This window comes from Camponotus vicinus, unplaced genomic scaffold (genome assembly GCF_025532165.1).
Source record: "Camponotus vicinus isolate PSW18456_S1 unplaced genomic scaffold, iyCamVici1.0 SCAF_9, whole genome shotgun sequence".
Taxonomy (NCBI): Eukaryota; Metazoa; Arthropoda; class Insecta; order Hymenoptera; family Formicidae; genus Camponotus; species Camponotus vicinus.
Window position 1 is genome coordinate 15,378,895 of NW_028141981.1, and position 26,914 is coordinate 15,405,808.

Sequence of the window (26,914 nt, forward strand, 5' to 3'; positions counted from 1 at the left end):
AAAAAGACACATCTGTACTTTTAAAATACTTTAAAGATTTCTGAAAAAAATACGATACATGTATGCTTAAATATATCTTCGCTCTGCAAAGGCTGAATCCATAATTTTATTTACATACAGCTGCTGATTAAATGAAAAATAGCCTTGATAAAAAGATGAAGCTTTTTAAATAAATTTCTCTTGCTAAATTAAATTATAATTTATTATAATTTCGAGAGCTAATAAACAAATGAAAATCTAGATCCATCACATTATTAGGCGAGCAACTTCGTTAACGATATCGAGTTTTACTTCATGTGATTTTAATCAAATTATAACCCTACACAAATCTTGGATTTTGCCGATTAATTCAAGTACATATTAAAACACGTGGAAATAATACGAATCTCGTGATACACATTTTTCGAGATTATTTAATCTAATCGAGAGTTTAATCGATTATGACATGTGCATATAGCATCAAGATACGTAATGGAGTGTTCGAAGGGCTCAATACTATTCTGTATTAGAGATGAGCTCGACAAGTGATAACAATGTCGCACCAAATGAACTAACATGTCACCAGCTCATTTCAAGATTCTTTGGATAACGTTACAGGTTCTGATATTAATTCACAATTTAATTCTCATAATCTTTAGTCGTACTGTCATATGATAAATTCATAAATTATTAGTAGAGCACATTCACGAAAATAAATAAAATCTGCTTAATAATTTTTTGATTGTTATCATTATTGATTAAAAAACTTAGATGATGTTCGCGTTAATTGGCCTTCACCCCGAAAGTGTCACCGCGCATTTTCATCCTTACGTATCGGAGTTTCAATACGTTCCCCAGTATCATCCGTCGAGAAATCCTGACTGCACGTCGCAATGGCAACGACGCGAACTTTACGAAGGACAATTCGAATATAATCGTCCATGTTCCTCATTCGAGGAACCATTGATCGATCATCCGTGGATTGAAATTAGGGCTGTTCTGGTTCGTTGTTCGAAAACGCGGAAGGAAGTGTATGCGCATTCTACTTTAAAATTATCGGAATTACGAAACTTATGCAAAATCTATGAAAATGTAACAAATTATAGTAAATATTTTCGATTCATTCATTATTTCCTTCTGTAGTAAAGAAATGTATACACAATCGCAACGGAATTGTAGAAAAAAAGTGATTATTAGCATGAAGATTAACAATGTTGGAAAGGTATCTCTCTCTATCGGATATACATTATTTATCTATCTTTATTATGTAATATGGTAGATTATTAATAATATGCTAACATTTAAACAAATCTAGAACTCGATTGCACTAATGTTATTTTGATTTTAAGCGAGATTTAAATATATGTCTATTTTTATTTATTTAGAAAGAAAGATAAAGATAAATATATATTTAAATTTCTCTTAAATCCAAAATAATATTGATGTAACTTGGCCTAAGAAAAATAAAAATTACACTATTACTATTATGATTTTCACACCACAATAAGAAATTGAATAATTTCGTATTTTGATACAATCATAATTGTGATCGTAATTTTTAATTAAAGATTATAATTGAGCATATTACTATAAATAAGTTATAGTAAATAAATAGTTATAATAAATAAATATACTTTTGAAATATGTTTTATTAGACGAATACACGGGAAGAATTTGTATTGGTGGATCACGTATTGGATCCGATAAAAATGCGTAAAATTAGACTCCATAATCCATATGTCATAAAAGTTCGCCAAGAAAATTTGTTGCATTTATATGGACTAAAATTTCAAGGCGTAAGTGTGTATGCAATAATTAATTTATATTATTTAAAATGTGCAAGTCTTTAAATACTAATGACTGGTAGCAAATTTGTAAAGAATAACATTAAAATTCTTGTCAAATATAATTATATGCAAAATATTTTAAATAAATTATCAAATTGTTAATATTTTATTGACTGAGATCGACAAGATAGTTTCCATTCTGAATTATCTGCATCTGATACAGATCATATATTAATTGTTGATAAGTTCTCGTTGTTTTAATCATTCGCGTATAATAAAAATAAAGATATTTCTTATATATATTGATCATTTCGAATAAGATTGTCAACGCGGAAGCGAGAGAAGAGGTAATTAACAATCATCGAGCTAATTTCACTGGATGTAACGACGGTTTAGATAATCCAACATGCGGTCAAATGTTAATTAATGGAAAGCCGATACCATTTAGTCAAGTAAGAATTAAAATATCAAAAAAAAAAAACAAAAAACGAAACAATCATCTTATTAAGCACATATTTACGTTTCTTAAATAAAATGGTTCTTAAATAATAGTTATGTTGAATGTTAATATTTAAAATATACAGAATGTCCGAGGGAAACCAATAAATTTCTAAAATGTATTCTAGAGAAAAAAAATTCATGTAGGTAAATTCGATTCAATGAAAAATTTAATTCTTCTCAGGTTGTATCATCACCTGTTCGATCTCCCGACTTATCACCTTTGGATTTCTTTTTATAGGATTGTTTACAGTTTTGTGTATACAATGATGATAAACAGAAGATCGAGTAGACTATGATACAAAATTAACATTACTGACAACAATTAAATTTTTCATAACAAGTTAAAGAGATTAGCTAAAGAGATTAGTTAAAAAGATAATTTATGAAATTGTTACTTATCTAATAATATTAAAAAAAGAAAAAATTCATGAAAAAATGTGGATTGTATATCTAGACAATTTTAAAAATATAGATAGAAAGATGAATTTCTTTGAATAATAAAGAAATTAAACTAACATTATAAAAATATGAGATTAATTATATGTATATCTATCTTAAAAATATTCTTTTTTTAAGTTACAATATTATATATAAATATAACTACATTAAAACCACATTACATATGATATATCTAATTATAATAATTAGATTATTATCTGCTCTTCTCGTATTACACGTTACTAACTTATATGTGTAGCTTTTTTATTTTTTATTACATTTAATAAATCTATTATTATTATTAATTATATATTATATCATGTTAATATTAATCATCAAATAATTATAATCATACTTTATTATATATCATAGAATCTGTGCTCCTTAAAAGATAAAAATAATTTTGAGATGTCATCGCGTATTAATTTGCCTAAATTGCGGCGACAGTAGAAAGCCATTTAATTAAACTTCAGACAAGTTATGTCTGTCTCTGCAATTAAGTCGCATACAACAAGACGATGCTTTCAGACGATGATTCGCTTTTAGGGCTTCTGCTGTTCTTGCGAGGACGCGCAACACGCCAAAAGTTTCTGCCCAGTCGCCGCTGAATCAAGCTATTACCAGCGGGACGACAGCACAAACAGAACTCGCAACAGGTCCGAGTCGAGCGTGAATTTATTTGACAATGCGAAGGCACAACGCCAGGTCAAAACGAGTGGGAACGAGGAAGAACGCGATCGTCGAATCGAACTGGAGAACGGTGGGACGCGAGGACGAGTAACGAGTCATGACATTTTCGCCGTTAATAACCCACTTGGCGAGGAGACGCCTTCCCTTTCGAAAAATCGAAACGAAAAACAATTTAGAAACAATTCGATCCGACAGTCTATCCGATCGTCCGGAGGATTCCATTGGATGGAGGACGCGAATAGCGTGGAAACGTTGTCGCCTGCATTGAAAAGCGTGTTCTCTGATCCGTCACCGAGTAAGAAAAAGATCGAGGCCTACATTAATGCCGTGTATGAGCAAGCCACGAGGGAGAGAGCTAAGGAAAAGGATGATAGGAGTAAGAATCTATCGACCGAAAATAATTTTACGTATTTTAACGATTCGAAGAATAGACTTGGAGAGTGGAACGATGGATCTTTGATTCATGGATTAGTCGTGAGTGATCCTCGGAATCAAATCGTGAAACTAAAGAAGTTAAAAAGCGAACGGGGTTTTAGGAAAACGAACAGCAGGAAGGATAATCGAAGGTTTCTCGAGCCAGAGGAGTGTGATAGGTCGTCGAATTTTTCGGAAAGTGGAAATCCCGAGGGAAGAACGAGGGATCGACCTCGCGGTGCAGCTCGACTGGAAAATACTTTCGATTACACACCGATGTTCCTGGCGATACAATCGTCGCGAATTCCGAAAGAGAGTCAATTTTCGAGGCAAACGCAGAGGAATGCGTTTTCTAACTTGTCTGATAAAGGGAGTTTCGCCACGACAATCGAATTTTTCACTTCCATTCCACTTAGAAACGATATTAATGAGAATATTAATGAGAATATTAATGATATCATGCCATCGACGATAAAGTCGAATAGATCCGAGGGGGACATGTTTGCGTTATTATCGAAAATTGCGATTTCCGGAGCGCATCGGTCCATGGTAAACGGGAAGCGACAATATGGATTTAGGATACCGGAGAACATCCCGGATAATGTTAACTCGCTGAGAAATGCGTTGGCCGAGAAGCGGAATTTGAGCGCGGCCGCGTTTCGAAACGGTAATGCGAGGAGCGAGGCGATGGAAGTGGAAAATGCTAATGTATCGACGCGAATCTCGACTCTCGTTCCTGCTTTTACAAGATTACGAAATCTTTCTTCCTCCTCTTCTTCCTCTACCACTGGAATTTCGCGGCTGGAAGAATTACCCTCGCCCACCGCTCGTCCCGGAGATAAATCATCGACGGAAATCCTCGGATCGAGAACGCGCGGTTCGTTACCAGCGAACGAGGTACAGGGATTCTCCGACGAGTTTAGCAATTTATACAAGGGCCGGGAATCGCATACAATTTATAGCTCGCTCCAACAAAAGACGCCGAAAGACGTGAACTTGAAAAACAGTTACAAATTCTGGAAGCCCTCTCGTCGGAAGTTGCGCAAGTGGAAGGGCACCGGGAAGTTTCGCGAGGACAAAGGGGTTGGCGGGGACCCGAAACAAGGAAAGTCCTTGTTGACTCGCGAGTTGATATGGGAAAACCGTGGATCGAACTTTAAATGCGATCCATCTTCGATCGAGACATGTCTCCAAAGACGTCCTCGAAGACATCTTCGAATCGAAAACGATTCAAATTCCGCGAAGAGCGAGAATCTTGCGAAAGATGAGGACTCGTATCGCAAGATGCAGGCCATCGTAGATCACTATGCTCGACCCGAGATAGTTTACTATAAACGTAAGCTGTCGCAGAATAGGGGAAATGGAAGTCCGAGGAAACAAGCGATTTTGGAATCCGGTCATTCTTACAAAAAAGTTCGATCCGAAGAGGGCGACAATCCGTTTTTCTTCAATAAGGAAAGCGGCAAAGAGAGCAATGTCGATAAGCGGATCAAGGACAAGTTCGCGCGAATAAGCAACGTCCTGAAGGAAGACTCTGCCGAGGTCAGAATTATTCAAGAAACTTCGAAAAATCTCAAAGCAGCTACGGAGAGCAAAGTCACAAGAGCCGATATTTCTGAAATTCAGGATAAACTAAAAAACGATTCGTTTTCGCGTAAAAGTGACAAACCTGATGAATTCGCGACACATGAAGCAACGCCTGAATATCCTGCCGGATTAATCGATACACGTCAACGATCGGTTATGAACCAAAGCTTTTTTACAATCACAAAATCTATGACGACAAACAACGAAATTACTACAATCTCGGCGATTACGTTGAAAGACGATTCCATCGATTATAAAGAATCCGCTTCTCTGCAATCGAGGGAAAAATTGTCGGATACTATCATCGGTCCTTTCCTGTCACCACCGATCACGAGGAAGCTTAGTCATAATGCTTCGAAGCAAGCTAACTTGGAATCAACAAGTCCAATTTGTACAAACACGACGACAAAAGTCTTTGTGTCGAAACTATCGTCCCAGATTCCACCTGGCAGAAACGTCGATGGCTATTTCGCAGTCGCCAACGGATCGCTTAGCGTGTTATCTAACAATTGTACGAATTCCAAGGAAACGACAATGTATTCTGAAGCGCTCAACAATCGAAGCGAGAGCGAGCGGGATGAGGCAGAGAACGTGAGATTCCTCGAGCTTAATAACGTCTCTTCGCGGATGATTGCCAGCAATTTCACGGGCCTTCGAGGCTCGCCGATCAGGACAGACCTCTTATTACGCGGTAGCGGTTCGATTACTGAACCGGCGGAAGCTTGGAGCGATGAGGAAGGAGAGGAAGGCTCTTGTTACATCCGAGATCCGCTTCGGGAAAACACGGTGGATGTCCCAGAAAGCGAGGATTCTACGACGAGGTCGCAGAGATCTCGCGAGAGGGATGAGATCGCTGAACTAGTGAGTCGGATCGTGAGACAATACGTGGCGTACACACCTGTAATGCCGGGGATGCCAACCTTCGACGAGATCACGGAAGCGGAAACCTTGCCACCTGAAGAGACGACGACCGTCACAACGATCTTGGCAACTACCACCAGAATCACGGACGCGACCTTCCGACCTTTGAAGACCTTACGTCCCCTGGAAACGACGATGCTTTCGCGAGAGATGCACGACGAAATCGCTTTAGACGAGACCACCTTCGTCGACGAGACGGAAGCAACGACGATAAGTCGGAAAACGACGGTCTCTAGGTGGAAATTTCGAACTGGAAAATCTGACACCAGTATCGCGTCGGAAGGAAAAGTAGACAGAGTATCGAGCGAAATTGGAAAGAGTGAGAAACGGCGGAAAATTTTCAATCGCGTCGCGAATACAAAGATGATGGATGGTGAAAGGAAAATCGAAGATCATCCCTGGCATCGCACGACGGAAATGCAACAGATAATCGCAGTGAACGGATTCAAGCCCGCCCAGAAGACGGAAGGTAGAAGGAAGAAGCAACGCTACAAGTCAAAGTCAGATTATTTTCCGAACGCTTCGTCGACGACGATTTCCTCCAGCATCGACGACGTTATTCTCGAGATAAGAAGCAAGAGATCGGACTTTATCCGCGAATCGAACGATCGTGACTCTTCGATCTTTTACGATTACGAGGAAGAAGACAACGAGGATCGTGCGCAGAACGGAAGAATGGCTTGGAGTAAAAACGGAAAATCTCCGGATATGACAACGGAATCGAGTGAATTACGTTCTAGAATCGAGAAAAGATTAGCCGGCAAATTGAAGTATTCTACGAACCAGAAATCCTTTCGACACAGTAGCGAAAGCCGAGATCGGACGCAAAAACACAATGCTTCTCCTCGAGATATCGCGGCGCGTGATATAAAATTTGCGGTCAACAATCGCGACGATCGATATCTCGATTCGAGCGCGCAAGAGAAGGAACGAAATCCGCAGGATGACTCAAAGAACGTCGCTCTGCTGAAGCTGCGTCACGTGAAGGACGATGCAGTCGGCAGATTTGACGAGGGCGTTATTTCGCAAAATCGCGAAGCTATCTCGGCGTCGCTCGAAATTCCGTTTCCGGCAAAAATTCCAACGTCGCGGAAGGATCTTTCCGGCTCGCTGAGCAAGAGGCCGAAGATGGATCGACGAACGGGGAAACGCAGCTTCGCCGGACGAGCGGCCAAGATCGCGGGGGCGCGAAAAATCGCATCGAACCCGTTGGAGGACGTAAGAACGGCGAGTGCGAACCCCGACGATTTGTCGAATCGCGGCGCGGAATCCGCGATGGACAGGATATTAACGGGTTTCGTAAAAAGTTCCGGGGGTCAGGATAAAAATCGCCAAACGGATACTGTCATTCGCGGTGCGAAATTGATGATAGCGGACGATAAGGGCGGGACGCGCGACGTCATGACTAAAAGTGCCCGTTATAAAAAGACCCCTCTGGTCTACGGCGCAAAACAATGGAAACGCAAAGATGCGAGGAAGATTAATGAAAATCACGCGAAAAATCCTCGAGTGCATCGCGCTTTCGTCGGAGAGGAATATTTTCGACGTCCTCCAAGGGAAATATATGACAGCATCCGAAAAACGATCGGTAAGGTCCTGAAGGAAAAGTCGTCATCGGTATCGGATGACAGAAACATCGCGGGGAGACACGTCGATCGATCGCTGACGGATCATCGGTATCGATCGAGCAGGCGACTATTGTCGAGTGGTAAATCCAGCTACATCGAGGATGCTGAAGGTGAGTATTACGATGATGACGGAAGCGAGACGGAAGGGGAAAATGACTCGGTGAGCGATAATGAAGCCACCGCCAGGAGGGATGATTTATCGGATCTCGAGAATCAGCCAATTCTGCATGAGGATCGAGATTCGCGGAAATTGCTGCCCGAGACGGATCGATTGGCAGATGAGAATGCCGATGCTGCACGAGCTGTAATGCCGGAGGAAAGAACACTTGCAGCCTGTGATACAGTGATCTCTGACGTGCAGGGAGTTGGCGAAGGAGCGATCCCAAGGTTCTTTTTCATATTAAAAAATACTAATTATAATATTAAGTATATACTTTCAACTTCTTATATAGCAATTTAATTTTTAGATTTATTTGATATAATACTTTATTTTCATGTAAATATACTAATTTCTTTTTTTAATCTATAACATTATTGTATAATTCTATTTTTAAAAATGTTAATTATTATTACCCTTTTCTCGTATTATATTAATATATTAAAATTATTTGACGAAAATGTGAAAAAGCAACATATTTATAAAAAGTAAACAAATATAACTTGATTAATTAAAAAATTAGAAGATGGAAATATTTTTTAACTCAATTAAATTAAATAAAATTAAAAAATTAGAATATTATATACATATAATTATTTTCAATAATATAAAGTTTAATAAAAATAACGTTAATAATCCATTATTCATTTAAATATTGATATACGTCTACTAATTGTATAATAGCATTTATAGGAATAACGATAAGGAAATTATGGATAAGAATACAGACTTGGAGGAAAGACGCGATATCGAAGCTGAATTGGCTGATCCTGCAAGTTTCCACGATAATAAGGTATTAGAAGTTTCTTTCGAAAAAAAAGAATCTATTATCAGAAGCATTACCAATAATAATATTTGTATATCGAGGAAAAATTTCGATGAATCTGAGAATACTTTAAGTAACTTTCGAATCTAGGAAAAGATTGACGAAGAGCCACTTTCATTCCGCGAGAAGATCAGCAAAGACGATATACGAGACGAATCTATTTACGAAACTCAACCAGCATCTATGATATTCGATGAAGAAGAAATTACGACTAATCGAAGTTTATCGAATGTTGGAAAAACGCATCAAAATATTGACTTTTCGCAAAACCCGATAACGTCGAAGAACGAAGGGAGCATCAAAATTTCGTTAACCGGTAGAATTCAAGTGAACGGCGGTTTCAACCAAACGCCAATGCTCATAAGTTTCGATGCTATTCCCGACGGATCTTTAGCAACGCGGTCTTCGGTTTCCACGGAATTGTCAAACTCAATTGTAATAGTTGAAACAACAACCATTAACCTCTCTGATTCAAACGCGGAATCCACATTTGATTTCGCGTCAATAATCGAACATGCGAATGACGAAGCAAGTGATTCATTAAATGTGACAGCGGACGAGGATTGTGAAGCCGGAAGGACAAATGCGAACGAAATCGCGATAAAGTCCCGCGAGAAGTTTTTTGATCTGGCGCGAAGAAGCGAAAAAGAGGAACGAAAGAGAGATTGTCGAATCGAGAAGAGATTGGACAAGTGTAGCGCGAACTCAAGAACAGCCAAACAGGTATCTCTAACGGATTACTCGAGGTCGATCGCGCCGAATGGCAAGACGGGCAGGACGAACGTCGCGAGGACGACATCCGAGCAAATCGATGCCGTCGACAAATTGGATCCTCGCGCATCCGCGAGCGGGGTGCGTTTTCCGAACATTTTGGGATCCGTCCTGGTCGATAAAGACAGCTTGGAAAATCAGACTCACGCGATCCAAGAATCGCGATGTCCTTTAAACGAGGCGAATCGATCCGAGCTCCATCGATCGAATACGACTCATCTTCATATCACACCATTATTGCGCATCAAAATCGAGAAATCGAGTGTCAACTCGACAAGTGAGAGGGATGGGATCACGCGTTGTCCCGGCCAAGACTCGCGGAACGTCACTTCCGGTGGTTGCTACAGAATTCCCGCGACCGTTCGGAAACTCCAACTTCCCGGGACGACTGTGCGCGAATCGCAAACTTCGAGTAATTATCGCGACAGCGATTCCGCTCAAACTTTTCCGCCTGATATCCAGGAAGCGACGACAAACGACCGGAATGCGGGAAACGTGAGATTCTCATCATCAACGCGATTGGGAGATGGTGTTCTCCAAGTCACGACCGGATGCGCGACAAACGAGGCGTTTCCTACCGAGACACCGTGCGACAGATGTAACGATAAGTCGGTTAATGCAATTCACGTGAGAAACATGATGGCAATAGTGAGATTCATGATGAAGCTATTGAGGATCATCGTGGACGAAGAGCCTCCTTGTCTTAACAGGGAAGTTGGCGAGACGGTTATTCGCGTGAAGAACATTATCGTCAACGCGTCGAGTAGCGTAGGAAATAATGTCGGAGAGCAAAAAAGTGTTACTGATAAGACGACAATGATATCAGAAAGAGAGAAGCAAAATTTTACGACTACTGGGCGATCGATAATCACGGAAAGGATACGCGAGGAACCATCGCCTTTGAACGGAGATACTTTCGAGTCCGAAGCGTCCACCTTATCCAGTACTTCCGATGAAGCATTCAAGAACCAAGTATCATCCGTGCTCTTTCAAACTTCCACAAGGAGGGAAGTACACGCCCCCACTTTATCGAATACGACTTTTTCCGCGACGCCAAAGTCCTTTCTATTTTACGAACTTGATCGGAAGCCCTTGCTTCGCGAGAACGCGTCTCGGCAAAATATCAGCGTCCTACATCTAATGGACGTAGAACAAAACTCGAGAGTCTTGTTTAACGATTCAAAGAAAGATTCGGAAGCGAAGGAATCTCGATTGGGCGGTAGCCAAACCAATCGTTTGCGGCTGCTGAATCAAGATCGAAGTTTTGCCGATCGATTTCACCTCGGTAAACAAGAAATTGCTTCCACGACAAATTTCAAGAGAAATAAAATCGCGCCCAAGTCTCTTCAGGAGAAATATTCGACAGGGAATAAGAATGATGGATTTCGGTGGTCGTCGAAATCGACTGGTATCGCGAACGATACCATCAGGTCGACGCGAGTCTCGCGAGATGCTTTATTAAAAGCGATCGATAGCGTAAGAGAAGACAGACTCGCGCGCTCGAAGAAGAAGCCGAAGAAGACCAGGATATCTGATCGGCGCGACACGAGAACGAAATTACTTAATAGTTCCGGTGGAGAAGGTTCTCCGGAAGATTGGATCGGGGAACATTGGGCGATGGCCACGCGGCGACTGCCAATCGATAAGAAACTTCAGGAATCGCGCGAAGTACCGGGAGAAATTGCAGCAGAAAAAGTACTTCGACGAGTCCGCGGCGAGATTAACCGTCCTGGTGACCCAAATTTCAGCAGTGGAAGTGATTCGGTTAAGATCGAAGGACACTTTGTCGTAAATGACCATCTGGCAAAACTTTCGAATGATGCTCTACCTCCCGTGAAGGGAGATTTAAGGTCGCGAAAAAGAGCAGGTTCCTCGGAAAAAGCGAATGTGATTCGATATTCATCGACTTCGTCCAGGGACGATGATGTTGACGCTCCTAAAATCGAGGAACCCATGAGGTCTGTCACGAAAAGAATGAAATTAATTTTATAGCGCAAAGTTTACTTAAGGTTTAATTAAATTAATACGTTTCTCGAGTGTTCATTTTCTATCATTTAATTAATTTTCGAGAATTTATTCTCGGGAAGCTTATTTCCTCTAAAAAAGACATTCAATCATAACAGAAAATTTTTACGTCAAAATGGATCGTGTAATTGGTTTTATTATTTCCACATGATAGATTTCGTAATCTCTCACGTTGTGTCGTAGCGTTCTCAGCAAGGAACGGGATGTTGGTTTCCGGAAAGGTAATCACGCGTTTAGAAAGCGACAGCGGAACCTTCCGAACGCGGCGAGGAAGAAGACAAAGTGGCAGAAGAAGAGGAGGAGGAAGAAGGGTAGTCAGCGGATCAAAGATATCTCGGGGATCGGGAACCAGCGGCGCTTCAGGAGACACTTATTAATGGCATCTCTCGAGCCGGACTATGACGCCGATGACGTCGCGGCGAGACTATCGGGACGCTACGTCATCGAGAAACGAGACGCCGGGAATTTTCGAAAGCTCGCGAGAGGAAACGTGAAACGGGGCGACGACGAAAGCCGGATGCTCGATGGATCGGAAGTCGATCCCGGACGAGCGCAAATCCGGGGTGGTCAAGATTGCGCGGATCGCGGACACCCGCCGAATATCGATGCGGCCAAATATCTCGAGTCCGCGCATTGTTTGCGCTTCAGTGATTTATGGTAGGTCGCCTATGGGGATTTAAAGGGATCGTGATTCATATCGAGCATCGCGTTTATGTTTTCGTTTCTCGAGCAACCAAGAGAAAAGCAAGAACCGTTCTCCGATTATTAATACCAAATTTGGTAAAAAGTATAAGTTTGTAATTAAATATGTTACAATGAAAAATATGAAGAGAAAATATAATAGAATATTTTAAAAAGATTTAAAAGGATTCAAAATTAAAATTGTAATAATCAGTTGAAAAGAATACACGCGCTTTTTCATTCATAACATGTGAATAATGGTATTATTTGTGTGAATTTATTCTGTCTGAAAATAATGTTGGTATTTAATGAATAATAGGAAACTTGTCTCACATTTGAAGAGCGTTGTTTTACCTATCAGTACAAAGTTTATTGAAAGAATTGTGTGATAATAGCGGACAATCGTGTACACAATAGTGGCCGATGGTTTGTTAAACGCATTCAAATGACGGCTCTCGATCATTTATATTCAATTTGACAATGCAATGCGTCATAACAATTATAAACTCTAGATGTAACAAAAGCAAAAATGAGTACTTTGTTTCGCGCTTTCGACAGTCTCTGCAGTTGACGCGCCGCAAATTGATTAACAGATAATCAATACATATAAGTTATTATAATGTTCGACATGTTTGTGAAAGCGTCTATGCATGTAAAACTTTCTGTCACAATTTCTATTTAATAACTATAAATATATCACTACTATTACTATCGATTTTAACAATGATTTATAGAAAATAACGCGCGTCACAATTCTTTTCAGGTATTCCGTATATCAGTTGGAAGATCCTATCGTCGAGCACATAGTCTATCTACAGGTTTACGAAAAACGTACTTTAGGGAATGGATCAATTTACTGGGAGGATCTCACTGAAGATTCCGTAGTCAGGTGAGTGAGAGAGAGAGAGAGAGAGAAAGAGGATGTATGTGTGTGTGTGTCGCGATTGAATGTGCGCTCAAGTATATTCGAAGCGGCTCGATGAACTTCACGCTAGACAGATCGTTTATGCCATCAGATTGGGCACGTTCAACAGGCACCATAGAGGCAGTCAAGGTACGATCGTTTTCACCTACAAGAAAATACCGCGGTGGAGGGAGGAGGAGGAGGAAGCCCCTAATTTGGATGTCGTTCGCGATCGTCTTTTGGTGCCGTCGTCGGTGACATCAAAAGATTCCGGATATCCCGTCGAAGGTATCGAACCCAAAAGGTTTCAATACCTTTTCCTCAAAATTATAATTAACGAGACACGAGTTCATAATCTATAACGATAGTTGTAAAAAATGAAGTAGATAATTATTCAGAAACGAGCGATTTAACGGTTTTGATTCGTAATTAAAGAAAGAGCTCTTTTAATTTCAGGTTCGTAATTGAAGAAAAATTTTTTTTAATTTTAGATTTAAGATATATAGAAAATGTATAATTATAATCATATTTAAGAAAGAGATCTTTTCTTATCAAAAATCTTAAACATAAATAAAATAAATATTGATCATTGATAGGTACGAAATTAAAATATGTGTAATATATGTACGAGATTTGCTTTAATTATTATGTCGTTAACAAGACTCGCAACATGACATAAGAATATAAAAAGTTTGACATTTCGAAAAATGATATTTCGTCAACAATTTCAATACATAAAACAACTTTGTAAGAGTGACATCGAGTCGACAACTCGCTTTAATAAAATTATAATTATAATTAAAAATATTTTAAATATAATAAATTAAAATTATAATTAAGAATAAAATTATAATAGGAATATTTTGCTAAAATATTTCGATCTAGGCGAGTCGAACGAGTATCTCGTGGTACCAGCGAGCAGCATCAACGAGAACGGTAACGAGTGCGACAAAGCGGGCGTGGGATTCGCGGCGTTCGCGAAGCAACCGGATCGGTGCGGACATGTCAGTGGAACCTGTTTGAAAAATCAGCCCCTGGCCTACCGTAGGCACGACGCGGTACGTATGACAGGTGCAATAAATGAAACAACACTGGAAATAGCCTTCCTGTCCTCGGGCTATACCTGGGCAGATCCCATCCCCCTTCGTAAGCGTCGAGCGCGCGAGACGCTTTAAGTGCGCTCGCTGCTCTCGCTGTGTAACATGATTTATCGCGCACGAATTTAATACTTATACTCTCCCCTTGCCTCCCCTTCGCGTGAAACGTTACGAGAGGAGATTTGTCCGGGACGACGGGAAACGGACAGTTGCATACAAATCGGTCGTCCGGCGAGGGACAGGACGCGGATTTTTATGTACGTCGGCTCGTTCTCTGTGTGATACGCGAGACGAGGAATTCGACCCGCGTCTCGTTTTTGAACGAGATACCGAATTTGTCTCGCGTTCACAAATGTACGCGCTGATGGTTCCACGCTACGCGAGCCCGTCGTTGTTATGTCGTTTTGAATTATTGCGCTGCGGACTTGGTTTCTCTTTTGGGTTCTATCAAATCGCGTGATCGCCAAACGACGTTATGAAACTTCCAACGAAAAGGGATTTTTATCATTTTACAATGATTCTAATTTCATCAATTTTTTTACTATTACTCCTTCTACGAATATTAGCGATCATTTTGATCAAGAATCCGCGAAACTTCATGTCTGTCAAGTATTATTACTAAAATATATATTAATATAAATTAATATATATTAATATAAATTAATATAAATTAATATAAATTAAAATATATTAATATAAATTAAAATATATATTATTAAAAATAATAGAGATTGGAGACTTTTTCCTATCATGGGGAATGACACCTAAAGCAATCGATTAGATTTCGCCTGTCGAACTATTTGCACCCGCGCGAACTATAATACGTCATCTCGAGGTTTATCGAACGATGGCAGACGACGGGTTACAGATGCGTGTTACAAACGTACGTTTCTCCTCCCCTGTCCGGAAACCACCTCGCATTCCCGCGAACATTTCCGCCCGACGGCTGTCGAAGGTCGGACCACCGTTCGATCTAGTGTCACGTGTCGACAGGAAGCTCGCGTCGCCGGTCGACCTGGTTGCTACTTCTTGAGCAATTTCGCATCCGTGCCGAGTGAGCCCATCAAGTACAGCGCGAGCGGAAGTGGAAGCCGCGAGTTTCTCGCTCTGGAGTATCATTCGCCGCACGTGTCTGCGATCGACATCGAAATCGGGGCGGATTATAATGCCGCGCTCGCAGGAGGGTGAGTTTCGGGAGCAACGATACATATTAACCTTCAACTAAAGGATTGAGATTATCAACTCTAACTTCACCTATGCTTCATGTTAATTTCCTCAATATCCGCGATTTCTTGATTATTCCGAATTGCTTAAAGTTACCTGTGCTAGATCTCTTTTTTAAAAAAAATTTAATTTTACGTTTTATAATTAATAAAAGAATATGATTTTGAAATAGCATGCTGCGATATATAATATTCAATGTAAAGATTAAATAACTTTTAAGCTAATAATAATTTAAAAAGAATTATGTAAATATTAAATAAATATTTTTAATTAAATATTCTAAAAATTATTAAATATTTAAAATCTAAAAATTAAAAATTAAAAATTTAATTAAAAATTTAATTTAATAAAATAAAATAAAATAAAATATTATTTTTTTAATATTAAAACGCACAAAGTGCTTACAATGAAATAAATATATCAATCTATTCTAATTAATGTATCAATAAGCTGGTGTTTTAAATTGTTTCTATATCATTGAACGATATTTTATAAATTAAATTATTTTTAATATGTAGTAAAACTTGAGAATAAATTGAAGATAATATAATTTTAAGATTCAATTAAATTATATGTGTACGATTATTTTTTAAAATCTGTAAACTTTAGATCCATGGGCCGCATTAGTCAAGTAAACGTGAACAGCACTGCAGTCGATCATACTATAATAACGGTCGTGATTACTAATACGGGACTGATTCCGACGTTTTATCAGTCAAAGATCACGGACTGTCCCGATAACCTTCCAGAATCCTGGATAAACGCTACATTTCCTAAAAGACTAGTTCAACCTCGACGGAACCAAGCAGTGAGCTTGAATCTTTATGGCGAGCTGCCCACAAACGAGTTTTACTGCTCTGGTAAAAAAAATTTAATGACCCACGATAACTAAAAAAAAAGATAACTTATGACCGTTTCTAAAGAATTAAACCCATGTTTAAGTAACATTTAATTAATCCTCCTAATTTCTTTACATTCGACGATTTCCTGTGCATATTTTTTTTTTTACAACTCGATTTTCTCTATAAATTTAACGGAAAATAGAAAAAACTGACAACGCATAAATTATTGTAGTGTGGAGTATTGTACGAATATTTTTCACAGCGTCTCCGAAATATACGCGAAAGATCGTACGTACGTGCACAAGTTGTAGATACGGTCGCGTTTCCAGTGCAATTGCTAAACCATCTCGGGGAACCGGTGGCTACCAGGAAGATAAAGATACGAAAAATGGATCGTTGCTTCTGCACGTTGCACTGTTTATGCGTGTGCGTGGGCGACGCACGTGGCACCAGCTGTCAACCGATGCCGCTCGAACTTTATCATGCCGCTGGATTTCGCGGTCCCGTCCCGTCGCATCATCGCCAAATTTTCTCGGACGTAACCTTGGATGTTATGCTCTTCATCGTTTCCTTAATATTGCTCTTGCTTCTCATGGGTTAGTGTAATCAATAGCTTTTAAAAAAAATTCGCTTACTCTAATATGTCTTTTTATAATTCAGAAATTTTTTAAAACAAACAATTCTATTAATGTGTTATATTTTTAACTTTTCCTAACAATTTAGCAAAATTTATACATATTTAACGTGATTTTTATACATTCTTAAATTTTAGTTATCGTATCTTAACATTGTATCCTCTTGTACAATTCATTTTTTATATTTTTAATATATTATATATTTCGAAGAATTCGTTTCTTCTTTTACAGGTTTTCTGAAATGGTTTATGGGCCTGTACATTCCGGGGATGGGTCGTTGGGGTTTAGATTCGTTGCTGGAAACCAGCACAATGTCGAGGTATTTTGAACGAGAATTAAGATATTATAATCGTGTGGTGAGGGATGAGCACGGTGCCCCGGTGCATCCGGAAACGCGAAGGAGAACCGTCAGGATATGCAGCAGGTAATAAAATATAATAGGTAAAAATATATGCACAGTCGCGATTTAACGATATGTATTCTCCAGGAAAATGGAATTTTTACTAAACGCGATGTTTTTCCTGATTTTTCCCCTCGCGGTTTGCTGCTATCGTCTCAAGAGATTTTTTCGACTCGACCGAAGACGCTGTTGCTCGAGCGAATCTAAAGTAAGAGCCCTCCTCTTTTCGTCCTTTTACGTGTATGTGTGTCAAGATTAGAATAGAATTTCATGACGCAATCTCATCTCCTTTATTGCGGCACGCGTTCCGCGTCTTTTCGTCTAGATCAGTTTGGCGACCGACAAGAGCGAACATACGAGAACGATCTGCGTGAACACTTATGGCGATAGTCGCGATTCGCAAATGGAAACCGAGGACATCGAGTACGTGATGAACGAATTGAACAAGTCTGAGGAATCGTTACGTAATCATAGTAGAAATAAGGTGAGTGTAGGAAGAGTAACGAAAAAAAATAGATAATAGTAATAAAGACAAGTAGATGAAAAATATTTGTATTTTTGAAATGACATTTCAATCCTTTCCTTTTTAGAAATATCCTCTTGCATTTCTCTTTAAAAATATCTGATAGAACATTTTTGTGTTAATAATGTCTAAGTATTTTAGTCGCATTCCGTAATTTATATTATAATAAATATTTCCTATAACGATTAAAGATTGAAAGAGTAAGAATTATATATTTTTAATTACATTAATCTCAATATATTTTGATTATATCATATATTTAATATTCTTCCATTTTTGTAAGTCGAAACTTTATTTTTCTGTGTTAATTATCCGAGTGAGAAATAATCACGCGTTAGTTTTGCTTATGCGAGATTAACAACACTCTGAGGATCGTATATATTTGGCAATCGATTTATCATCATGAGAGTAAAACCAGAGCAAACATATATGTATATGTAGAGAGATTAAAGAGATTAGAGTGCAGGGAGATTAGAGTTCCGGATATGTGTAAAATATAGGAAGAACGTAAATGCGAAAACGTTAGCACGAGCGAGCACGCACGTATGGCGCAGTACGTGATCCCAAAATACTGAATGGGATACGACGACGATTGGTCTGATAAAAGCGATATTTCATTCGCGCATACACGTAATACGCCATTCGTCATGAATGCGCTATAAAGTAGACGTTATTTGTCGTTTTGAGAAAATTGTCGTTTTGAGAATTTTGAGAGGACGAAATATCCAGATAAGCAAAACTAACACGTAATATTTATTTCTATTTTCTTTTATATTCGAATATAATTAGACATTTTTATATTTATTATCCTCTGTAGATATTAAATGTTATTTGTCAAAATGAATAGAAAAAATAAGAGATGGAGGACATTAGAAAAAGATAGAAACGAAAGCGTTATTTTTATTCTTCCAGAGAAATCGCTGCATAAAAGAATACCGATCGTGTCATTAACACCATTTGAGAAATAAGTCTGACGTGAATTGTCATAGGAATTTTAGGAAATCATCTTGCAAGATCCGACATTTAACATATATTTATAGTTATTGCTAATAACGTCGTTATAACATATGTATATGTCAAATACTATAGTTTAATAAACGTGTAATGAATATTTCGTGTATTTGTAATATTAAACACGACTTGTGTTAATTGAGATTAAATTTATTTATAGAAAAAAGTTTGCATTTTTTCTCAATTATTTTATGTAGGATAATGAGCATTACTTTATAATTATTATTGTAAATATAAGTATAATTATTATACTTTATTGTAAGCATAATTAATATACTTTATAATATAATTTTAGTAGTATATACTTTATAATATAATTAATATACTTTATATAATTGTAAGTATAATTATTATACTTTATAATTATTATTGTAAATATTATAATTACGTTTATGGCGGATCGATAGCTTTTAATTTTGGGATACCATGATGAAAATAATTTATGGCGAAAAATATAATTCAGAAACACAGCCGCAAGTTAAAAGAGCGAGGAAGAAAAAGGAAGCGCATAGAAAGGAAGAAGGGGATCCAAGAGAGTAATGCGCAATGCGGTTGTGCCAGAGACTCGGAGAATTTGTGACCGCTTCCGGCGGATATCTACGGCACGGGGGTGGGTGTATCCCGGGTCTAACCCATTTTTTCGCTGAGTACTATTTATGTACACCATCTGGATGTAAATATTCATGCGGGATGCGCGCGCATTGCGTACCTAGTCGCGGCGAATCGAAATAAATGTCGGCCTCGGATGCGTTCACCGAATAACGGGATTTCCGCTCTTCGACGGACACTCATCGGTGCTTTATTCGTGTCTTCGATACTTCTGTGTATCTTCTGTATCCAAAATGATGTCATCGTAACTCGCGCTTGTCTACTTTCGCGGAAAACGCGGCTGACTTTGTTGATCTTTAACTCCGCAATGAGCAGTCTTGTAACGAAGAATCGCAAAAACTAACATAACAGAAATGATTCTAAAAAGTTTAATTCGGAGTTACTGCAAAAAGATAATTCAAAGTCCGTAAAGGAGAATTGGAGAAGGAAAGAGGCTTTATATCAAACACACGAAACAAAAATTTGCCAGATGTGCACTTACAGTTTACGACGAGTTGTTCTTAAATATGATAAAAAGAAGCGAAGTAGGTTTTTATGTAATTACCATATAAATACCATGATTCGAATGCATACGAATGCGAAATTATTTAATAATATAATATAATTTAATAATATTTAATAATTAATTTAACAATATAATTTAATAATATATAACGATATTATTTCAACTGTAATAAGTGAGTATTATAATTAAACAACTATTTTCATTTGTGTAGATTTTATGATATCAGTATAATTAAATCTTAATGATTCAAATTATTTAATTAATTATCAATTGTATTTCGGTGAAACTATTAGTATTATTATAATAAAATTATTAATGTAAATATATATATAATAAGAAATCTAATTTTATGATTATTCATGGACTCGTTGATAATATAATGATTCAAAATTTCAAAATAAATATTAATATACATAATAATATGATTTAAAAAGTTAAAATTTCTATATATATATATATCTTACTTTAGTTACTTTATATTTAATTTCTGTGTCATGGGAAATCATCATAAAATATACACATAGAAATAAAAATAATAAGTTATTTGGAAGTAAAAATAATTATTTATATAAATAGATTGCAATATTTTCCGCATCTTAGAGTTAATTTATAATATTCACTTATACATCTCTAGAAGACCAGATATCAACGGTCAAGAGATCACAATTGATTCGCTCACATTCCAACCGAGATTTTATTTAAAATCGCGCGTATGCCCTTTATAAGTATGGCGCAACCATAGCACAAAGCGCATGCAAATTTACACACCTGCGTCGACTTCCGTATATGTCTGTGTAAGAACCGGCCCGGAGAAAGGCCGTTCTTTCACCATTGTAATTCGGTAGCCTCCGGCTTCTTTGGATATATATCGGCCATATGTACTCCAATGACCACACAAGAACGGTAAATGGATGGATACAGGCATGAACGGAACAATAGCCATGCTCGGCAACGTGTCTACGGTTCGAAAAGAATGCATCGTCTAGGTTTTCACCATCGGATACTATAGGCTTCGGGTTCGCTCTGTATAGATTGGACGCGAAAGTCAGACAACGAGTATGCAAGAAAATTAGTAAATCTTTTTAAAGATCCATATCATACGTGAATTATGATAACTTCGCGGGGAGAGGATTAAATGCAAAAATTAATAACTGATTTATATAATTCAAGTTTTTAAAGGATCTCAGTATCCTATATAATCCACCTAGATATGTCATGATATTCCATCAGATATTTCATCGGTAATTTTTTTTCAGTTTTGTTAACTTTTTCAAAATAATTTAACAATTAGTTGACCTTAAAGAAGTCACGAGAAAATATTTTTCATAAAAAAATCTTTTCTTTTTCTGTGGAGACCTGTGGAGTGTTTGGCATAAATTTTGCTTAAAATTTTTCGTATAAAATTTGCGCAGATCTGTGAGAGATGTAACGATTCTATTTAATTTGCGACAATTTTGTAAACTCGAAGTTATTTGCATAATTCTTTGACAAAGAAATTTGCGGCTATATTTATTTTAAAAGATATTTTATATATATTATTGCATAATAATATATAAAACGAATTATCGCACAAATAAATAAAAAATCATTTTCACAACTATAATGAGTAATAAATTAAATAAATTACTGTACTTACTTGGTTATTCTGCCATTGCCTGATGCCTCTCCAGGTTTGCTCCTTTTCCCTTATTCACATTTTGCTGTCTTTTCATGGCACTCACACTCACTCGCGAAAATACGATTAATTAGTGAGCACTAATCAGCAATATGACGATCGCGCGGTACTTTATATACGACACTCCCGATGTAGAATCAATCATATACAGTGCAAGTTTTATTAAGTTGTGATTGAAGAGTAATATGGAAACCATGATCGATTTTCCTGACATTTGAAAATTTCATAATCAAATTTGCGTGTCATTCGCAGCAATGCTACCTCTGTTTTTAACAAATAGCGTTTCTGATCGATTGATTCCACGATTTTATATTATTTGAATAAAAAATGTAAACGCGAGGTATATTCAAATGGAAGCATTAAAAAATTAATTAATGATTCTAAATATCGGATTATAATTGTTATTTGCCATTGTTTCGCGATTATTATCTTAATGGATAAATCGCGCGAAATAAATAATTTTGATAAATAAGCGTCACTTACCAATTATTTATCGCTAATTATTGTATAATCGTGAAAAATGATAGTATATCTCGAAAGATAATATACGAATAAGAAGAAAATTTGGACCGATACGGATGGAAGTCTTTCTTACTCAAGTGTCGCCGCGCGAATAATAAAAGAACCGCACATGTTGATATTGTTAACAATAACACAGGCGAAGGTTGAATACTGTGACAAATAATTTATTGCGATTAAATATTTAAGATACGAGGAGATAAACATATGTGGAATATTATACATACACATATACATACATACACACATATATTTCTTGAGTTTGAAATTAACTATATTAATAAACTATATTAATGTATTTCGCGACTTTTCTTTAGTTATTCGATTCTGTAATTTGTATCATTGAATCTGAAAAGTAAATTATCAGCAAAAGATGACAAACATGACATCAGATATATTCGAAGATATATTAATCAAGTAAAACAATAATGTGTGTGCATGTGTATGTGCTCTCTAAAAGTGAATCAGTGTATTATCACTGAAAAACAGTAAATACTCACTGATTACAAGCAGTTATAAGTACAGCACTGATTACAGTGATAATATACTGATTCACTTTTAGAGAGTGTGTACGATTTTAATTTCCTTATTACTCTTCAGACCTCTAAATGAGTAAGTCGTCTAAAATAGCTCGCGCTGATTTACTGACGAATTTATTATTTGCTAATTATAATAATTGTAACAAAGGATCGTGTTTTTTGCAATTTGATATACGGAGCGACTCAGATCAGTCTTTCCTATTTGAGCATCCTCTTAAGACTGACAAAACGATTGTACGTATTGATATTGTCACCTTGACAATAGCACGCGGCGAAGGTCAAATACCGTTTGACTTACTACTACGTAATATTTGTAGGAAATATGCGGGATATTATAGAGAAGAGAGACTTTTATTATGGCTTTTATTACAGAGGTATGATTCCTCGCAGATCTCGGCCACGACTCTTTTCGGTTCGCAATTTCTACTCCGTCTTTTGGGTCTCATACGTGGCCCAATCAGCTCACGACACGCTCGGCTATATCCAAAGAACGATCAACCGTCGCGAACATTCGACATCAAAACACAAAAACGAGGCATTACAATAATAAGGTCAGAGCGCAAACATAATTCGAAAATAACGATTTAACGCGATCGTGGCAAGTCCTTCCCTACATATTTAAGATACGAAATTAATGTGTGCGGAATATTATATATATATTTCTTGAATTTTAAATTAACTATTAATAAAAAAATTAATTATAATTAAATAAACATTAATAAATTAATGTATCTTGTGACTTTTCTTTAATCACTCGATTCTGTAACTCATGTATCATTGCGTTTTAAATCTGAAAGCGAATTATTTAGCAAATTGGCGAAATATATATATCGTGCTTTTTGTATATTAAATTAATTTGAATAAACAAGGTATTATTGCGTATTCTTTCATTTAAAATAAAATTTATTTTTGTTTTTATCGACGAAGATATATATATATATAACAAATTTAACAAATTTCAATATATTATAAAGAGTGCCACAATATTCGTGCATTTTTTAGCACAAAACATAAAAGTAATCGCCACAAGAATTTTTAATCGTGCACACGCATATATGATAATAAATTTTGGAATATATGGAACCTTTTTTAATCCCTATTATTAATTTATTATTTGCTATTTTATTTGTTGTTTGCTATTTTGTTAAGATACTCTAAGCAATTAACATAATATTTATTTTTGCCACAACGTTGATTTTTGCATAACGTTGATTTTTCCTAAAAGTTTTGGAAAACTTCTTAACATTTTTTAGCTTCTTTATTATTTATTTATTCTCTAAGTTTGTTTTTTTAATTCTATAATTTTAAATTATAAATAGTCGTTTAAATAATATTATGATCATTTTTCTGCTAAGTTCATTAAGCTTACTGTATTAGAGAATTTTTAATTCTTGCTCCAAGAATGCTTTAAATTTTCACGAGGCTTTGCGTAACGTAAAGAATACTCGTAAATATTATAACATGTACTTAGACTATTGCGCTCGCAAATTGCAGCCGGCGATTTGTCCGGGAACCGTCATTTCGTTAATGCACTTGCGGGACCGAGACAAGAATTAACGGCTCGTTTCCGGTGAGTCGACGTTCAAGGTTACTCGCGAGTTTTCTTCATGACTTCTACCGTCACGAAAAGCGCTGGGCACGTACCAAATATTTATACAGATGATTACACGTGGATGCTCCCGGAGGATAAGAGAGCGGTTTCGTTTCAAAGAAGGCAACGACGGTGCGGCTGCAACTCCACGCCTCTCTCATGCCGGAAATAAATAAACTGACTTTTCTTCCCGTTGAGGATATCGCGCTGCTTCGTAGTTCCGGTGCTGCGGATGTTGATGTTTCGTAATTCGTGAGAAGAACATGGCAGGAAGCCATGGGCATCACTGATGTTCTTGAAAGTTCCATTCCTTGTGCACGACACTTTGTTTTAATATGGCGAGGTAATGGAGTTGCAACGACCAAACAACTCGTCTGTAGTTGCCTTTACGAAATGTACGATAAAAGAGGGAAAACGGTGAAAGCAGTTAATCTTTACGCAACTAACGTTCTTAGCAAGAATACGTTTTTCTTAATAAGAATTTAAATAGAAAAAACCTTAAGTTAAATTTTAATTGATTAATCAACAAATTTCATGACATTGATGATTAGAGAAAAATTAAATGATAAAATAAATCTGATTATGTATCTAAAAGTATAATAGTTTTCACTTTCAAGAATTAATCTAGAAATTAATTGTCAAGAAATATTTCAAATAATAATATTATAATAGCGAAATAAATAAATTTAAATTTTCGTATAATGTTCAATTTTGAAAATAAATTTACATAGAAATAACATACGTAGTCACCCCTTTCAAAGTTTCTCGACATGTTTCTCCTATAAACATGTCAAGATACATCGGAGACACTGCATTTTCTCCGTCGTTAACAGGAGTTTGAAATCATATTCTAATGATAAACACGAGAAATTTATAGAAGCAATGTGCACAAGTAGTTATCAATCATTTGTTGAAAAGACAAAAAATACAAATTTAAACTCACAAAAAGCTAACATTTAATTATGATCGAATACTGTAACATACGCACATTTTTTACAATAAAAATAATAATAAAAGTGACAATAAAATATGCGCTCTATCATTTCTCTTCTTTATAAACTCGTAACTTTTTTATTTATATTTATGCGCGTGATACTTTTGCAGAAATCAAACCTTTCTCTGCTATGAATACGTGTTGCAGTGCATTGTGCGAGATAAGATCGCAGAGTGCATCTTATGTCATAAGACGCCTTAAAGATCGTAAATAATTCCTCTACGCAGTTTTGCGAATAAAGCTTCCCGAGCGAGAGATTTATTTGATATTTCATCCTCTCGCGATCGGATGGCTAGTCGTTGTTTCGCGCGTATTCCCTCTTGTACTCCCGCGATAAACTGAAATTAAATAAAACCGCACAAACCGGTTCGATTCGCGATGCAGCGAGATGCAACAGCCGCGCGAACATCTGCTGCACGACGAATGCGCTGCATCTGAGGGCGCACAAATGGTGATTAAGGGGACAAAAGGGTGAACACCGTGAATATATCCTTCGTACTGCGCCACCCTGGGGTGCGTCGATCTCTTTCTTTCCTACCTCTCCTCCCGCCTCCTCCCCTGCTTCCTCTCCTTCGCCCTTTTGCCGTCCTTTTTCGCTATTCGCGATCTTTTGTCTTCCCTTCGTTGACTCTCCGGACTTTTTGCTCCTTGCCTTTCGTCTATAATTCCTCCCATTTTTAGCGCTCCTTTCGTTTTTAGCCGGCGAATTTCAACGTCAATGGCTTATTGTTGAACCGAATGAAAGGCGTGCTCGAGATGGTTATACGATGACGTCGCATAATGTCCGGATAATGAATGTCGCGCTGATGGAATGAGTCTTTCGAATCGTATAAAATAATTTGACTGAAGATATGGAAGCAAAGCGAGTAGATAAAACATTCGATGATACGAATCCTTAATTATACTTGATTTTAGAAATTTGAAAAAGTATTTTTACGAAAAATTATATGATTATAAAATTTTAATTTAAAAAATATGATTTCTTAATGAGTTATCAAGCTTATCAAAAAAGTTTATATAAATATCAAAACAAATACATACACTTGAATATTTAATCGCATATAACGCGAATAATACATATCATTCATGTCTTCCACGCATTTATTTTTAATAAAAAAATGCAGTTATGCTTATTTACATCAAAGATAATTGGAAGAAGCGGGAAAAACGAGCGATATATAAAATGTTTCAATTGCGTGTTGACTTTTCATTAATTTTCTTTCCAAACAACACATTCACTACATTTCTTAAAGAATTTCTATTGAGATATCAGAAATTTAGGATTATGAATCACTATCACGGAGGGCAGAATGTTTTACTGCGTTCGTGCGTGTCCATGTCGTGCGCGCCGCGTAAATTATACCGTAAATTCGGGGGCACAAATTCCGCCATATCGTACCGGTCCCGGTGGCATGGCGGCAAGTGTGAAACAGCCTTGAAA

The 26,914-nt window shown here is 37.1% G+C and overlaps 1 protein-coding gene and 1 long non-coding RNA gene across 5 annotated transcripts; one reads left to right on the forward strand and one right to left on the reverse strand.

The window, feature by feature from the left end:
• Nucleotides 1-267: 267 nt before the first annotated feature.
• Nucleotides 268-19,185, forward strand: LOC145976800 (uncharacterized). Of its 4 annotated transcripts, none has more exons than XM_083108211.1 (19): nt 268-597; nt 751-1,010; nt 1,123-1,201; nt 1,635-1,775; nt 2,087-2,218; nt 3,252-8,332; nt 8,787-8,895; nt 9,019-11,657; nt 11,908-12,381; nt 13,169-13,294; nt 13,422-13,597; nt 14,195-14,367; nt 15,400-15,590; nt 16,240-16,490; nt 16,802-17,068; nt 17,339-17,531; nt 17,595-17,715; nt 17,833-17,991; nt 18,943-19,185. In XM_083108211.1, exons 1-19 carry the CDS (start codon nt 556-558, stop codon nt 18,979-18,981), a joined length of 10,653 nt encoding a protein of 3,550 aa, XP_082964337.1. In that variant the 5' UTR covers nt 268-555; the 3' UTR covers nt 18,982-19,185. The 4 variants fall into 4 exon arrangements, with proteins under 4 accessions (XP_082964337.1, XP_082964339.1, XP_082964338.1 ...); XM_083108213.1 differs by having other exon boundaries at nt 13,440-13,597; XM_083108212.1 differs by having other exon boundaries at nt 11,917-12,381.
• A 256-nt stretch (nt 19,186-19,441) lies between these two features.
• On the reverse strand, nt 19,442-21,815 carry LOC145977353 (uncharacterized). The gene is made up of 3 exons (XR_014440486.1): nt 21,792-21,815; nt 20,924-21,178; nt 19,442-19,989 (listed from the first exon to the last, which is right to left on the reverse strand). It is a non-coding gene; the product is annotated as an uncharacterized LOC145977353 (long non-coding RNA).
• Between the last annotated feature and the right edge of the window lie 5,099 nt (nt 21,816-26,914).

Coding starts and splice junctions, on each gene's coding strand:
- LOC145976800 (XM_083108211.1), top strand. CDS start 556: ATGTCACCAGCTCATTTCAAGATTCTTTGGATAACGTTACAG. Junction 8,896..9,018: donor CAAGTTTCCACGATAATAAG/GTATTAGAAGTT, acceptor TTTCGAATCTAG/GAAAAGATTGACGAAGAGCC. Junction 12,382..13,168: donor TTGCGCTTCAGTGATTTATG/GTAGGTCGCCTA, acceptor AATTCTTTTCAG/GTATTCCGTATATCAGTTGG.